We start from the raw sequence: 17630 nt of genomic DNA, 5'->3' as shown, positions 1-17630 counted from the left end.
TGAGTCCCAGGCTCTCCACACCACTGGAGTCAAGCTATCCAGGCTGAATGAAGGCTGATAGCCAGAAACCGGTCCTTGGATGCTTGATTCCGGTCTGGGAAAGACAGGGCTTGGCAGTTCGGACTGGACTTTTCCCATGAGGCAAAGGGTCAGAGCTGATTTGCATATAGCCAGTGTCTAACCCAGGGTGGTGTGGAGTGAAAAAAACGATGGATTTAGGCCCAGATCCTTGTACTGGGGTGAATGTATGACATTGTTCTACATTCTGTCCATCAACTGTGTTTTTTGTAATTTTCACCCCGAGTGGGCTGGGTATGCTCAGACGTGAGTCCCAGGCTCTCCACACCACTGGAGTCAAGCTATCCAGGCTGAATGAAGGCTGATAGCCAGAAACCGGTCCTTGGATGCTTGATTCCGGTCTGGGAAAGACAGGGCTTGGCAGTTCGGACTGGACTTTTCCCATGAGGCAAAGGGTCAGAGCTGATTTGCATATAGCCAGTGTCTAACCCAGGGTGGTGTGGAGTGAAAAAAACGATGGATTTAGGCCCAGATCCTTGTACTGGGGTGAATGTATGACATTGTTCTACATTCTGTCCATCAACTGTGTTTTTTGTAAACATCACAGTAGTAAGGTATTTGTAGAGCCAGTCTAACCTAATACCAAACCTTAGAGGCAGCTAAAAGTACCTTTAGCCTCACCTTCTTAAAGAATTTGGGGAGACCAAACTTTAGAAGGAAGAAATCTGCTTGATATGGAGAGCTCACCGTGAGGGCCCTAAAGTGCGGGGACAAACAAGAGCTCCCATCAACAACTGATGAAAGTTCTTCAAATGAAAAGAGCAGTAGTATTGGTAGAGCCCCTCCATGCTCGTAACTGTGATTTGACTCCCACTGCTACCTTATCAAAATTCACCTGGGCTATTTTCTCTACATTATGTACTATTTGGACTCCCAGATATCTTATCTCCTGCTTTGTTAGATCACTCCTATAGGAGGTGTTCCATTTCATGAGCTCCGCTTTTTGTTGGTTAATGGAATATCCAGATGCCCTTTCAAAGCCTTCCAACTGCTCCCACATCGCAGGTGCTGTAGATCCCCGGTCAAGATCATAAGATCGTCAGCATATAGCCCATTTTTTCTTCACCCAACCATTACAAAGGAAAGGATGAATATTCCGATATGCCCTTAATTTGCATGCCAATGGTTTGATGAAAAAAGAGGGGGAAAGAGGGCATCCCTATCTAGTCCCCCTACCCCTTTTTATTGGTTTAGTGAGATTCCCATTGACCAGAACCCTAGTCGACGGATTTTTATATAGGGCCCGACTACTGCTAAGAATGCCTCCCTTAGGTTAAAGCATTGGATAATTTTGTATAAAAAGCCCAGCTGACCATATCGAAGGCCTTCACTGCGACAAAGGACATTACTGCCAAAGGGACCCCATATTCTCTTGCCATATCGATCGCCCCGATCAGATCATGTGTTAACTCGTGGAGTTGCCTCCTCTTCATAAAGCCTTTTTGGTCGGAATGCGTTAGTGATACTGCCACCTTATCCATATGTTTAGAATCTGGGTGGATATTTTATGATCACTATTAAGAAGAGAATAGGCCTATAAGACTCACAGGACTCTGGCTTCTTATTATGTTTCAAGAAGATGGTTATGGTGGCTTCGTCCCAGGACGAAGGGAGGCCCTGGCCAGTTATAAAGGCAGAGTTGAACAATTGGAGCAATATAGTATAAATTTCATTAGGAATAAAATTCCCAGCGGCTTTCCCTTTTTTTTAAGGTACTGATGGTATGAAGGATTTCCTCCAGACCAATGGGGCTGTTTAGGTTGTCTTTTTCTGGGCTCTGAAGCATAGAGAGTTCTAGGTCTCGGGGGGAAAGTCCTCCATAAGTTCTTCACTTACAGTTCGATTCTCTAAATAGAGACCTTGGAAGAATTGAGCAAAAGCATTCTCAATCTCAGTATCCTTGGAGATGATATTAACAGAGTTTGGACAGCTGAGATCTTTTATCAAATTCCTAGACTGACAACTTTGGCTTCCCATGCAAGCAATTTACCACACCCCTCCCCATATTCATGATAGGATAACCTGCTTGCTTCCCATTTCCTCTGACTATTGCTTCAAGGTAATCGGCGAGCTCAGTTTTTGCTGAATTTGGTTTTTGTATCACATTTAAGCTCTTGGGTGTTTGTTCTAGCGCTAACTGGTTAATATGTAGTGCAGCTTCAAATGCTCTAAATTTTTCTCGTACTCTCTTGTTTTGCTCAGTAGACAGGACAGTTAGGGGCCGATTAGGATGGCGGTTTTTCCGCATCCTCCGGGCCGGCGGAAGTGTCCGCCGGCCTGGAGGATGCGGAAAAACCGCGGCGGAGACTCCAAAGACCCACCGCCAAATTAGGATGGCTGGTGGGTCTGGAATTCCGTCCGCCGCTTTTCCGCCGCGGTCGGCTTCCGACCGCGGCGGAAAAGCTATAACATGGCAGGCAGTGTCTCTGAGACACCGTCCGCCATATTATGATGTTTGTGTAAATATGCTTTTCCACGGCGGCTTTTCCGCCATGGAAAAGCATACGGACATTCACTTTGGGGGCCCGTTGCGGGCCCCCTGGGTGAATGGGGGGTGGGGGGTGCACATGGGGGGTACCTATGGTACCCCCCTGCATTTGCGTACACAAAGCAGCAGGCACCGTGCGGTGCCTGCCGCTTTGTGCATGTAAATGCAACACATGCATTTTTAACATTGCGGCGGGTGCAGCTTGAAGCTGCACCCGCCGCAATGTTAATAATAGAGGATGTGACCGCCACCCTGGCGGTCACATCCTAATTGCCATGGAGGGACCGCCGCTGCCCATGCGGACGGTCCCTCCTACTCAGGGGTGGCGGACGGACGCAAGTCCGTCCGCCATCCTAATCGGCCCCTGAAAGTGCCTCTTAAAAAAGCTATGTACGTATTCCATACAATATGTGAGGGGGCTGACTCTATGTTAAATAAAAAGAACTCCTTGGTGACAGTTTTCAGTTTATCGATTACAAATGGTTCCAGAAGTAAAGAGCGATTAAGGGTCCACCTACGAGAGAGGGGTTCATTCACAAAAGTGGTTTCCAGAAAAATACCCGAATGGTCAGACACATTTTCAGGGACATAACTGACCCTTGTCGTATTCCTACTAATAAAAGAGTCCACCGAAAATAAATCGATCTTAGAGCGATGGCCACATTTTTTGTTATGGAAAGTAAAGTTTCCCCCTGATGTCCCAGCCTTACTTCCCATCACACTCCAGATATCTGAAAGGCCCATATCTGTCATCAACTGTTTCAGGGTGACTCTCATATTGTGTGAGTTGCAGCCATTTTTCTCCTAGAAGGTGAATCCTGCATTGGGTTCAGGACTACATTGAAATCTCCACCCAGTATAATAGGATCTTTATTGTCGACCAACTGAAGCAGTAAAGTGCGTAGTGGTACTGGGTCATCTAAATAGGGGACGTAATAGCCCACAAAGGTCAACCAAGAACCGTTGATTTTGGCCCTGGCTAGTGCCCACCTACCGAGTGGGTCAACAGCACAGTCTCCAAGTATGGCTTGGGTGGATTTTTTAAAGAGAAGGGCAACCACTTTCACTGAACACATCTGGGTGGTCAAAACGCAATGCTCCTACCATATCTGTTTTTTAAGTATCTCTACCCACTTCTCTTTATGCAGACGTGACTCCTGAACCAGGAAAACCTTGCTATCAGAAAGTCTCAAGTACTTTAGGATTTTCCTTCTTCTGTAGGAAATCCTAAGGCCATTTACATTCCATGATAGAATTTTCAATTTCTTAAGCCTATCTAAATCTGTTATAGAAAATATAAACGGATGCGTAGTGGCCTGAAAAACCTAAGAGTACTACACATGATTGGAAAGATAGCGGGTTAATACAAACCACTCAGATATACTTGGATCTTATTAATAAATGAGGACCATTTTTTCTTTTTTCCCTCAAGCTCCCCCATCCAGTGCAAATATAAATTGTGTTAATTTTTTGTTTTTTCTTTTTGCTTGTGATCCCCCAACCCTTCCTTGCCACCCACACAACTCGGGGCACCCTCCCCAAGGACTAGAGGTATACAGATGGTACCTCCACTTTGGGCTCTCTCGCTACATCACAGCAGAGTTCGGTCTAATCTTTTGGATGTGCTGTTAGATCAGGGAGCTAACTTCGGAGGGGTCTCTGATGTTATATATTCTATTGTTCCACATCACCTTTAGGGAGGCAGGAAACCGGAGGTTGGCAGTGGCATCCAACTCCCTCAGATCTTGTATGAACTTCCCTAGCTCCCATTGCCTATCTTATGTGGCATGTGATATGTCTGACCTGATGCGGAAGGACCACTCCCCTTTCTTATATGCTTCTACAATGAGACCCCCGGCAAGGATCTTTTCTTTGATTGAATGCGTCTTGAAATTTACTAGGATCCTTCTCGGGTTTTTCTTCCCTGATCTCCTAGAAACCGGGTCTCGGTATACTCTCTTGATGTCGTCTTTCAAAGTCTGCTTCTCTATGTCAATCTTAAATTCTCCAAGAAGATTGATGACAAAGCTCCTCACATCCCCTCCCTCGAGATCTTCTGGAACATTCAAAATCCTGATCTTGTTTTTCTGGAACTGTTTTCCAAAGTTTCTAGTGTATCTCGAAGTTCTCTATCACTATCCTTTATAACTTCGTGATCTCAATCTTATTTGTGTCCGCTTGTTTTGAAAGTTCCTCAAAAGCTACCTCCATTGCTCCAACTCTTTCCACAATGTTATTTATCTTGCCTTTTAGCATTTCACATGCGCACTGGATCTCTTGTTGATTGAGTTCGGAAACTGCTAATTTTTCTCTTATCTCCATTAGCAAGGTGGCTAGAAGGCCCTCTGTGGAAGATTGGTCCCCCAGGCTGGCCGCTGTGACTGTTGCGCTAGGCCCTTCTCTCTGTTTGGGAGACTGGCTCGGGGGGCTCTCAGACCTGAGGTTATGCTGGGTTTCTGTGTCATCCTCTTCCATTGCTGCCAAAGGGGTAAACCTATTTTCAAGGCACAGGATGTTGTTCCCAACCTCAGTGGGAACAGGATTATCTATGACTCTTACATGCCCGGGCCGCTCAGGGCTGTGCGTGGAAACAGAGCAAGCAGCCGTAGCAGCCATAGCAATGGGGATTGGCTGAATAGACTGAGTGGACTTAGCTTGGACCGAAGTGAGGGCGTGATTCGAATTCTTTCAGGTTTACTTCTGGGCTGCCTTCTACCAACAGACAAAGGTGTTTTTTGTGCAGATGCTTTTTTAGTTAGTGAGGGCGGGGGGCAAGTGCCAGATGGCCGGGCATCAAGGTTTTTCTGAAGGCAACGCCTCTCAGAGATCTCTGAAGATTCGGTCTAAAAATTTAAAATACAATCAACTTTTAAGCTGGGTTATAGCGTTGGAGGAGGAGAGCAAAGGGAACATGGATTTGGCGTCCAAGATCTGCCTACGCTCCACTGCACAGAAAGAAGTTGCAGAGTGGTACTGGATGCTAATCCAAAATGGAGAAGAGATGCAAAACTCATTTACAAAGATCTGAAGGAGGGAACTGCCAGGCGAAGACCTCGAATCCTTAGGGCAAGTATCTATGTCTTATTTGTGGTCATATGTGAAATCCGCTCCATTAAGGAAGAACCATCTTTTTACTGTCCACAAGGACAGTAAAAAATAATCGAAGCTGAGGCACAGTTTAATGAAGAAATGCCCGAAGTGTGGAGGAACAATGCGAACAATGCCCATATGTTTTGGCAGTGTCCCTCAATCCAGCTTTTCTGGCAGAAAGTGGGTAAGATCATCTCGGGTATTATGGACCAGGACATTAATATGAGCTGAGCTCTTGTGATTTTTGGAGTGTTGCCAGGTGGGGCAGCTTTCTGGGGTCTTCTTAAACCCCATAAAGCCCTTATCTTTTTCTTTTTGATCCTTCTTGCATGAAGGGAGCTGTGCTGTTCTGTGGATCCTCCCTTGTTCCCCCCAATGAGGACGAATGGATTAGCTCCATACAAAAAGTCTTGTATCTAGACCGGGCTAATATATTTGTCAAGAAAACAAAATTTTGGGAACTCTGGGATGACTGGTTTAAGCTTTATGTCTTCAGCCTATCTCACTGAGCACATAATCCCTTTAATTCTCCCCCAGTACTACGTTCTTTCAGGCTGTTTTCCTCTTTATTTTTCTTTCTTGTTTAAACCTGTTTATTCCCACCTTCTTGTTTCTCCATGACAGATGTTTAAGCTTTCTTTGAAACCTCAGGGTCCAATGTTTAATTGTATGCTATACAGATTGCTTTAGTGTCCGGGTTACCTATTCTTAGCACCAGTCATTAGAGGAGTCAGTGCCACTGTCCATCCAGAAGGTAAAATCTTTTCTGGCCTCGGATATTTCTATCCCTCCTCCCTTGTGGAGAGAACAGGTGCCCCACTGCCGCTTTCTGGTTTGGTCTGGCCCTGGCTTTCTGAAACCAGAACATAATATGATAAATGAGAACTAAAAAAAATAAAAAAGAAAGATGAGAGTATGAGGGTTGATCATCCACTCTCATCAAATAAGAGTAAGAGTTTATCTCTGACATCAACCGGTGGTAATTTGCTAACCCTCTAGGTATAAGCCTAGGCTGATGGCCGTTGAGGATGTGATTTAGTTTTACTTGCTCTTGAAGCTCTCTAGTGGCATACATTTCCAAAATTGTCCTGAGTTAAGATAGCTTGGATGTCAGTTAGTAGTTAGTCAAGTCATTCTGAGAATATGTTAATTTCTTCAGAAGATGTGTGAGGATGATGTGATTTTGGGGTTGACAAATTACTTCATTAAAGGAAGCCAATGCTCTTTGAGGTCCTCCTTTAGAGAGAGGAGGATTTGCTTTACCAACCTACTGAAAGAGCTCTGCAAGCAGGTGGGACACCAGTTTTTTAATATCTTCCATTATCTCCTCCTTGTTTTGGGAGAAATTGTGCAAATGAGGAATGAAATGGAGTGAGTATAAGTAGGTTGTGTGTTAATGGAGAAGAAATGGTACATTCTAAATACCTCAAAAACATCAGAAGGCCCTCACATCATTATTGCGTTATATGTAGGAACAATTCTTCAAGACATCTCCTAGTAGATGTTAAAAATATGCCTAGATTGTGTTTTTTTGCATTATATATGCGTTTAGCAGCATCAGCTTTTTTGCTTTATTCAAATATTTGTGATAGCTTCTCTTATTTCTCATGCAAAGGATCTTGACTTCCACAGCCATTATTGTGCAACATTGTAGATCAAGGTTGTGGATTTTGCATTATACTTTTTGTTGGTGGATTTGGTGCCTGTCTTTGGTTTTGATAGATCAGAGAAGAACAATTCCTTTCATTCAATTTCTTTCAGTCCATCTTTCTATTGCACTGCTATCTCCCCATCTGGTTGAGTGCCTAAATTCACAGGTAAATTCAGTAGCATGCTTGAGCTGAGTAAACCATATGAACTTTGCTAGAAACCAGGTCTCTAGTTGGCAGAGGTTTGCAACCTGGCCGAATAGGGACCACCATCCTAGTTGGGGTAAGTCGGATACACAACCTAAATTAGCCTGTGCTAACCCTCGAGTAGCCTGGCACAGAGCAGTCAGGCTTATCTTAAGTGAGAATGTTTAAAGTGCCTGTGCAATACAAAAAAAAGACTCCACACCAGTTTACCAGTTTAGAACAATAAATAATATTTATCAGAGTAAAATACAACCAAAACAAGTCAAGTAGAAGTCAAGATATGTTTTTTTAAAGATAAAATCCGAAAACAGTGCTTAAAAGTCAATAGTGCTAAAAGGTTACTTGAGTTCGGGCTAGGCAGAGGTAAATACAAAGTTTGGGATAACCACGATGAATAGACCTGTCCTGCTCACTCCCAGGCAAGAAGCAGCAGGCCACAGGCCAACACGGCAAAGCAGGTAGCCAAGTGGCAGTCCTTCCTGTAGCACACCAACCAGCAGGCAGCAGGCCAACACAGAAATGCAGTTAGCAAAATATCAGTCCCTCCTACAGCACAGTAGCTCTTCTTAATGGCAGAATGTCCTTGGTTTCAGCAATGTGCCTTTGAAGTAAGGGAGACTTCAAAGAGGCCTTTGAAGATCAGAAGATCTCTGTATTTCCTGAACTGGCTCCAGAATCACTACAGGGGGCTATATATAGCTCTTTATGTGGGGACAGGTACAGCCCTATTCAGATGAAAGTGCTAGCTTCTCCCTCCCAGTCTACCTCAGGAAGGTCTATCAGCTTAGTGATGGGCCATAAGGATGCAGATGTCACACCCCAGCTTCCTCTGTGTGACTGTCCGGAGGAAATGCACAAAGCCCAGCTGTCACCCAAGCCAGATATGTATTCAGAGACAGGCAGAGGCACATAATTGCTCAAATAGGAAACTGCCATCTTTCTAAAAGTGTCATTTTCAAACTTTCAATTTAAATTCCGACTTCACCATAAGTTGTGATTTTAAATTTGGAGTCCAGAGACACCAAACTCCAAATCTCCATCTTTTCCTGATTGGAAATTACACTTAAAAGAAGTTTTAAGGCAATCCCAATTTTACCATATGGGAGAGATAGGCATTGCTTAAGTACTAGAACATTTCAAACTCAAAAATTACATGTCCTACTTTTTAAATACATTGCATTCTGCCAATAGGGCTGCCTGGGGCCTACCTTAGGGGTGACTTGTATTCAATAAAAGGGAATGTTTAGACTTGGCAGGTAGGTAAACTTGCCAGGTCAAATTGCAATTTAAACTGCACAATTAGGCTCTTTAGTGGCAGGCCTGAGACATGTTTAAAAGCCATGAAAGTGGGTGGCACAGTCAGGGTTGCAGACCCATTAATAGCATTTAGTTAACAGGCCCTGGGCACATGTAGCCCACTCTACTAGGGAAACACAAATAAATTAAATATGCCAATATTGGATAAGTGAATGCTACTATGTTTTGAGTGCAGAGCATATTCACTTCAGCACTGGTTAGCAGTGGTAAAGTGCCCAAAATCATAGAGCCAGCAAAAGTGAAGTTGGTAAAACTTGAGGGCAGTAGACCAAAAGTCTGGGGAAATCGCGCCAAGGACGCCAGGTCTAATACACTCGATTTTAGATTAATTTTGGAAAGAGTTACCCCTCAAAGTATTTGTATACACATTGGCCCTGTCACATTATATGCTTAGCAACAGCTCTATTTAAATGAGACATTTTTCTAAATACATTCTGTGAACAAATCTTCAACATATGGAGCAACTCATTCATCTTGGGATTCAGTCCAAACAGAATATGTTGGACCTACAGAAGACTGAAACTCACTTGTATCATGGCTACCAAGAAATCAAAGGAGTCTATTCACAAACTCCATTGTTTAGTACATTTAGCAATACAACAATAATTGTACTAATGTACCACAAAATGCTATTCACTAAGCTACATGCAACAGTCTACACCTCCGTGTCTATCTTTTATGTGTGGAGATCTCCTCCCCAACTGCGGACACCTCCACACTCCTAGGTACACATTTTAGTAGTAAATATGGGTGGGACGCAGGAAGTGGCTGGAAAATGGGGAATACTTACGACTAAAGGAGAAGGGTTTAAGGGGTTGAAGAAAGTTAGGATGAAACTTAGGGTGTGACATTCGAGCACCAACTAACGATTAAGCCAATTCCTCATCACAAACTGCACTTCTATAGTTACTACAGCCAAAAAAAAACTCAACAGTTGTAAATATAAACCCCAGCTCAGAGTTGGAGTAAGTCCAGCATCAACCATGGCCACTCACAGGTACTGCACCACACTCACATGAAAATAATGGAAATGGGGATTTAAAACAAAACCCATAAGAAATAATGTTAAAAAACAAAACATTTTAGATGTATATAAAATATTCTAATGTTAAAAAATATATATACATTATAGATAAATATTAAGTTATTTTAAAATAGTTATAAATTAATTTTAACATATTTTAATATACTACATATTAATAAAATAACATTGAAAAACTAGTTAATTGTGCAATAACATTAATAAAACATTATTCTACATTTAAAATGCATATATTTAAATATTTAACATTACCATTTAACATACAAAAAATTGTTTTTTAAAACTTTAATAAACTTGTATTAATTTCCATATACTTATTTCCATTTCCATATACTCTACCATACCACAAACCTCCAGCACTCACCAGTAATTCTTACAACCAAATACCACTTTGTTCTCTGCCATCATCACCAACAAGAAAAAACCTTCATAGTGCACATGCTGTACATGCAACATCCACATGCTCAAAGCAGCTTATTTAACTATTCTCAGTTAACTTGTGCATCATGTGGTTACAGTTTTTTATGCCATTGCCTTATCAACATAGCAACACCTTCATGCCAGGTTTATGCCCCGATCTTTGCAGTTGATCGAACATCTAAAAAAGTAGCAAAGGTAGGATTGTATGTGTTATTTACTGACCAAACGTCTGAGTATTCAGTTCTCAATGGAAAGATGGCCTCCATCACTCTCATGAATAGCAAGGTTGAGCAGTCAGGACAACCTCCGCCATCCCAATCCCTAAGGCCCCATTTAAGTCTGTCACAACGGTGATCTACCACCGTTATGGTCTGCCAGCCCAATTTAAAAATTGGATGGACCATAGTTTGTTGACGTTGAAGACTTCTCCACTCTGTTCAAACTCGTCCAATGGCCCAACCGAGTAAGGACCGTCAGTGGTTTGGCTACATGTGCACCCCTCTAATTTAGATGGGCAGACATACAGCCATTTTTTAATGCCCATCACTGTCATGAAAAACCTAGCAAATAATGGTCATTTAAAAGTGCACTATACCCCCTCACCATTGGGCAAAACTCCCATGCACAGCTTTTTATTATTTTCAAAAGGAAAATCCCGCTTTGGGATTTTCTTTTTCAAAATGTCATTTGTTTTTTACATATGATGGATGACTCTGTCATGTTGATGGAGCCTACAGCAAACTTACAATGCATTGGAAGGAATCGCAATGACAGCAGAAATGGCAGCTGGGCCAGCAAACAGTTCTAAATCTGGCAGTTGGCACTTCCATCAGGGCGACAGAGTAATTTAGTCTGTTACCCTGGTGGAGGACAGGCCAGCGGCCAATATTTATATTAAGACCTAAATCACTCTGGTTACCCATTTTGTATTGTTTTTAGATTACGGGCCTTATTTATGAAGGCCTTGCGCCGCCGGTATGTCACGTTTTCCCATCTTAAAAGTGACGCACCGGCGCCGCAAGGCCTTCATAAATAAGGCCCTACATGTTTGTTTTCGGAAAGTTAGCTTCAAGAAATTGCTCTTTTAAAAAGGGAAATGTTTGTTAAAAATAGTAAAATAATTACTATACTGCTTGATTGTCTACAGTAAAAAGTAGCGAAAAATACCTTTGTAGATAGGAATGTAGACATTTTGAAAAAAAACTCTTTGCTATCAAACAGATTCTTTCTTAAAAGTAAGATATTGTAGAAGCTGTTGCCTATAAGGTGCAGATAACAGTGGACACTGACTGGAACTGGAACATTTATGTTTTGGTTATATTTCATGAATAGACTGTTGATGAAACAATGGTCAGGGTTAGTGTAAATTTGTGATTATGTGAATAAGGCATTAGCTGCATAATTTTACATATACCGCACTTAACACATAATTTGCAGCACAGTTTGCAGTAGTCAACAAAAATAGTTACTAAAGTGGAAGAGAGAGCTCAATCAGGAAGCAAAGTATGGCCTGTACGAAGTCTATTGGAAAATCATTGTGCACCACAAAAAGCTTATTATTAGTTTTAAAGATGAAGTGCAATATGCTTACTTTGAATTCCGATCTCCTTTAGCTAGACACATAAGGCATGTGTTCTTCTATTATGCGTTAAAAACTTTTACAAGGGTCTAGTCACACTCACCTTTAAATTGACGTCATCAATCAAAGCAAGCAAAAAGGTATAGAGATTTCCAAGAAAAAGAGCAAAAATACGACCAAGTTGCCACTTTAATGCAACACGTGGATGATAATCTTCCATTACAGCAATTGTTTCAAACAGTGGAGGGCAAAACATCGACAGCAGTGACATCACAATCTCAACCTGCAAAAGAGACAGATAACAAAGAAGGCTTACTTGTGAACAACTCAGACATTATTCTTCTGTTTGAAACAAAGGCAGAGTTAATCAGTGGGGATGGAGCCCACCTAAAAGCATAATCCAAGAGAAGGAACTGATAGGGAGCCCAGACATTAGCAGTCAACAGGTGTATAGGAGGGAACTTCAATGCATCTTATGTTCAGCAAGTCTAGAACCATCAACTCTTTTCACCCCCTCACTAATATTGAAAACAAAGCAGTCAATATACAAACAGAAAAACAATAAGATGGTTATAAGAGATAATTCTTTTCATCATAAATCTGTGACAGCTATTTTGAATAATTAATAATGTCGCACTAGCATCATGAACATTTTGCCTTAATAATAACCCTGGGCGTAGTTTGCGAAGTAGCGCTACGCTTAGCTACGCAAAGGTCACTTCGCACTACGCGAGCTATGTGTAGAGCTACGCGAACTGCGTTGCACGCTGTTCGTGATGATTGCACAGTGCCGGATGCTTGTCCGCACTGTGCAATCATTGAAAACAGCATCTTGCACAGTGCGAGCTGACGTTTTCTGACGCTCAAGTCGATAGGCAGCTTTCTCAACGCGGACTGGAAGTTTCTCATCGCAAGCGGTCGTGAGCATAGGAGACTACTCGCAATGAGAAACCTGACTTTCACGCTTTGAGAATCTCACCGAGAGGTTTATTTTCCACGCTCGGGATTGCCAACTTGATGTTGCTGATCGCAAAAGACGAAAAAGTCTCGCCGGGGTGTAATTTTGCTCGCTCGCGGTCACCAACTTGACGTTGAGGACCACGAGCAAGCAAAAAATGACCGCTACGCTACGCGTGTTTGCACTGTGCTACGCGCAATTCGCTTAGTGCGAAGTAGCGCAAACTTCACAAACTACATGAGCGTAGCGTAGTTGTCCGCCCAGGGTTAATTAAAAATGAATACACTGCACTCTGTAGTGGGCCTGATTTTAAGTTTGGTCAAAGGGTCCCACCTTCACAACTGTGATAAATATCCTTTCCTCCTAAATACAAGTGACATAAGATATAATTGTATGGTTTTTTTAAAAGGCACATTTTGAGAGTGAGCCATGCAGTCATTTCTTGATTCTTGTAGACCTTTTGTCAGTCTGTCTAATGCGTAGGGCTTAGAATAATTTTAAGATTCTTCATGAGGCTTGACTATCGGGTCCCCTGTTGCATTTGACTACGCATTATGCTAGTTGCCTATATGTGATTTATTATGCATTTTATTTTCTTAATAAACTTTTATGGTTTCTAATCTATACCTTGTCTCATGAATACGTATTTATTTGATTATAATGCCTGTTTTATTGATGATTTTGACTTTGTTAGGGGCACACTACTGCATACTTTCTTGAGCAGCTTTGAATCTTTGGTGGTCTCTTCTATGCCATTTCTGTTATTAAGTGCATCACCTCTGTCCATAAACCTAGATCTTCAACCACTCTATTAACGCACCTTTTTACTCTTCACCGAGATTTCTCTGCGAGAGCTCACTTTAAAGTATCTTTGACCCATGTATTTATCAGGAGACCCCAGGATTGTATACAATGTATATCAATCCAGTGCTTTGCCAGTAGTGCCCTCAATAGTGCAAATCTATATATCAATTCCTTCTCATTGGTTTGGGTATACTGCCTGAAATCCATTGCTTAATTTGAAACCTACTGTGTAATGTTCATATTATGACACAGTTTAGTCTTCACATTTTCCATGTAATCAGATAATGCTTTACATACTCCTATCATATATATAAAGAAAGCTCTACTCTCCCCACATCTTGGGCAGGCAACAGACCTTCCAGGGTATCACATGTTTATGCTTTGCTGTAAGTTAACATTGAGCTTCTCATTCTTTACAGTGCAGAAATAAACTGAGGTGACAGTGCAGAATTCATGAAACACACTTTACTATAAATTTCATACAGTAACTTATATTAGTCACGTCAACATAATATCCATGCTTGCAGCTTGATGGGCTGACATAATAATAAAAGTCACTGAACAATGTGCTCCTTAGTCAGTTCACACACTACTTGAGTGGTTTCAATACCAACATAAGTGAAAACTGCAAGGTAACAGAGGTCACTAACTTCTTTTAGAGTGGGCTTAAGTGTGTGGATTCCAAATGCAGCTAAAGTAATATGTAGGTTTCCAACGCAATGCAGCAAAAATAATGTATGTGTTCCCATCCAGAACATATAAAATGGTGAAGAATACGTCAAGCTGCATTCACAGATTTTTTTAAAGTTTAATATTAATTACTCATAGTTGATTGGAATTAAAACTTGTGTCCTAAGGTAACTATAACTCGTGTTCCCGCCATGTACAGTTTTTTCACCAATAAATATGTTGCACTGATATCAATAATGTCATAAGAGATATCATGAGTGATGTCATATGTGGGGTAATTAGCAGTGAATGGCGAGGGAACGAGTCGTAGTTACCGTAGGCCAAAAGTTTTAGTTACTTGCGATAGCTCTAACTAGAATTCCTGAATTTGTATGGATTTGTGTGTGTAAAATCTGACCTAATGTAATCGTCCTTTTAACCTTTGTATTTTTCGTGGATTTCTAAGGTTTTTTAATAATTCTTTTCCTGTTTTTTTCAGTGAATTTCTATGTTTTTACCTGGTATTTCCTAACTATACACATTCTTGTAACCTTTGTTTTTTTTCTGTGAATTTCTAGGATTTCTTTTAATGTATAGTAATTTATAATTACCATACCATACTCATCTGCAGCAAGGCCCACACTGCACATGGCCTTCAGCCTTGTGAAGCCGGGGTTGTGGCCATCCCCAGGTGCCCATCGTTTAATTTATGGCAGGGGCATGCAGCCCCACTCCTCTGGCTGATTTCATTCCAGGGACCCCATTTCCCGGAGCCCAACAACATTTCAAATGGGGAGGGGGGCGCCCAGACTCCCTCCTAGGGCTGTTTATGGCCCCAGGGACCCTACCCCTTGGGTCTGGCCAATAAAGGGTGGGTGCCTTGGAGCTCACAGAGGCACCCTCTTTACCATTGGTAGGGGCTTCTGGGGGAGCGCCAATGCCTCCGCTTCTCCAGCCAGCTCCAGTCCACTGCCAAGCATTTTTAGCTGCTCCCCGTGGGAGGGAGAAATGCTGGATCCCACTGGAGGTGGTCGGCAGTATGTAGTTATAGTTAGGACCCAGATTCCATAGAGTAAGCATTTTTCGTTTGCTGATAAATTTGGCGCTGTTTGACAAATCTTCTCGAAATTTGCAACACTAGAGTACAACTCACCTCAGCTGCTGTCTGGAAAGTTTCGGGGTGATCTGTCAAGTGGTGGCTGAGAAAAAGGTTTTTTATTTGCAATTTCCCATAGGGATTTTGACCACGACCACAGCCCGAACTGCTAGATGGAGTTACACCAAATTTGGCAGAAAGGTACATCTTGCTCCAGAAATAGCCTGTTTTATAATTTGATGTAAATACCTTCAGTAATTTAGGAGTTAATAAAGAAAATACATTTGTATATCTTGTGATGCAAATCTTCCTCTGATCTGACAAATCTCATGCTGAGATCTGATTGGCATCTTGGAACTCTGACTCGTTCGAGTCCAAAGAGAAGCTTTAAAAAAGAGAAGGGGTGCAGGTTAGGAATACTCTGACCCTCTAGGCCTGGTGGTGGGGTCCCGGTGGGACTCCGCCTGGGGCCTAAAAAGTTTTTGGGTGGTAATTTTACCACAGATCCACAAAGCCACGGTAAAATTTAGAAAAAGTGCTTAATTTTGATAATGCCCCCGAGTGGGCCAGGTGCCGGGGGATTATTTAATTTATTGGGTCCATTATTTTACATCTATGTTCAACATGAGACTTATATCTGTCGTTTTTTTTAGAGTGTTTAGGTATACTAAGGATGATCAGAAATCGAAAACAAAAGTTCCCCGTATAATTGAAAGTGATAAAACCAAAAGATTTTCGGAGAAAGACTGAGACTGGTTTTATAATTTGCAGAGTGTACACAATTTCTAAACAAAAGATTGTCATGAATAATGTTTACAAGATGGCAACTGACTGTCATAGTATTATACCTTTTACATGCACAAGAAAGAGAAATTGTCGATATCACAGAGGCAAAAATGTATTCAGAAGGGGAATTGACACATCAGTTGTATGGCTGTTTCCGGAGGTAAAAACTACGGGCCCGATTCACCGAACTAACGTAAGACAAAATCCTAAACTTACTACCATTTTGGTATTCACAGAAGGCACTTACTTATTTTGGTGTTCACAGAAGGCACTTACTCATTTCGGTATTCACAGAAGTTAGGAGTCTTAACTTTAGGACTCCTAAATGCTTTCTGTGAATACCGAAAGTCTTAAAATCTGGATTTTTCTCAGTTTAGAAGTAGTAAAGTTAGGAATCCTAACTTTAGGACTCCTAAATGCCTTCTGTGAATACCATTTTACCAATTCATAAATACCGAATTTTACCGATTCGGTATTTATGAATCGGTAAAATAGAAGGGGAGAGATTTAGGTAAAATCGCTAATTGAATTACCGATTCGGTAATGCCCATTGATTCCTATGGGCATTGAAGCCCATAGGAATCAATGGGCATTACCGATTCGGTAAATACCGATTCCAGCAAGGGTGCAGGGGGTGTCACTTTGACACCCTCTAGCACCCCAAATACTGGCATGTGTGCCATGTGGCAGACAGACATGCCCTGAGGGCATGTCTGTCTGTCACATGGCATAGGTGTGCATGCACAGATGGGCATGCACACCTGGATTCGGTATTTTACCACCCAATTAGATTGGGTGGTAAAATACCGAATCTGAAAGGCCTTTGGGACTCAGAAGAGTCCCACCTACATCCCGAAGTTACCGAATCGGTAAAATTACCGATTCGGTATTTTACCGATTCGGTAAATTTACCGATTCGGTAAATTTACCGAATCGGTAAATTTAGCCCCCTACATACCAAAAACCCATTTACCGATCGGTAATGGACAAAATCGGCCGTTACCGGTCGGTAAATGGCCACCTACATCTGGCCCCAAAAGTCTTAAAATTAGGATTTTTCTCAGTTTAGGAGTAGCAAGTATTCACAGAAGGCATTTAGGAGTCCTAAAGTTAGGAGTCCTAAATTTCCTACTACTAAACTGAGAAAAATCTCAATTTTAAGACTAAAATTTGGACTCCTAACTTCTGTGAATACCAAAATGAGTAAGTGCCTTCTGTGACTACCAAAATGGTAGTAAGTTTAGGATTTTGTTTTAAGTTAGTACTTTGAATCGGGCCCTACTATTGGATATGGGTACCATGTTTTGCCCCAAAGGGCCACTCATGTTTTTGGCGAGGATGACACAGCGTTCCAGTGTTCAACCGTGCTGTTGGCCAGGCCCTAGTGCTGATGTAACTAAGTGCACTTCAAAGTGTGGTCCCCGCACCGTGGACATGCTAGCTTCTA

The 17630-nt window shown here is 41.9% G+C and overlaps 1 protein-coding gene across 1 annotated transcript in view; it reads right to left on the bottom strand.

The window, feature by feature from the left end:
• The window catches only part of LOC144820192 (transmembrane channel-like protein 2-A), a 583588-nt gene that overhangs the window by 146252 nt on the left and 419706 nt on the right, over positions 1–17630 (bottom strand). The window contains exon 10 of the mRNA XM_078677803.1: positions 11974–12153. Within this exon, the coding sequence (XP_078533929.1) occupies positions 11974–12153 (180 nt within the window). The remainder of the gene's footprint in view (positions 1–11973; positions 12154–17630) is intronic.

The sequence above is a fragment of the Lissotriton helveticus genome, chromosome 2_1, assembly GCF_964261635.1.
Source record: "Lissotriton helveticus chromosome 2_1, aLisHel1.1, whole genome shotgun sequence".
Classification (NCBI taxonomy): Eukaryota; Metazoa; Chordata; class Amphibia; order Caudata; family Salamandridae; genus Lissotriton; species Lissotriton helveticus.
The sequence above is the reverse complement of the archived record's forward strand: the minus strand, read 5'-3'. Positions and strand labels throughout refer to the sequence as shown.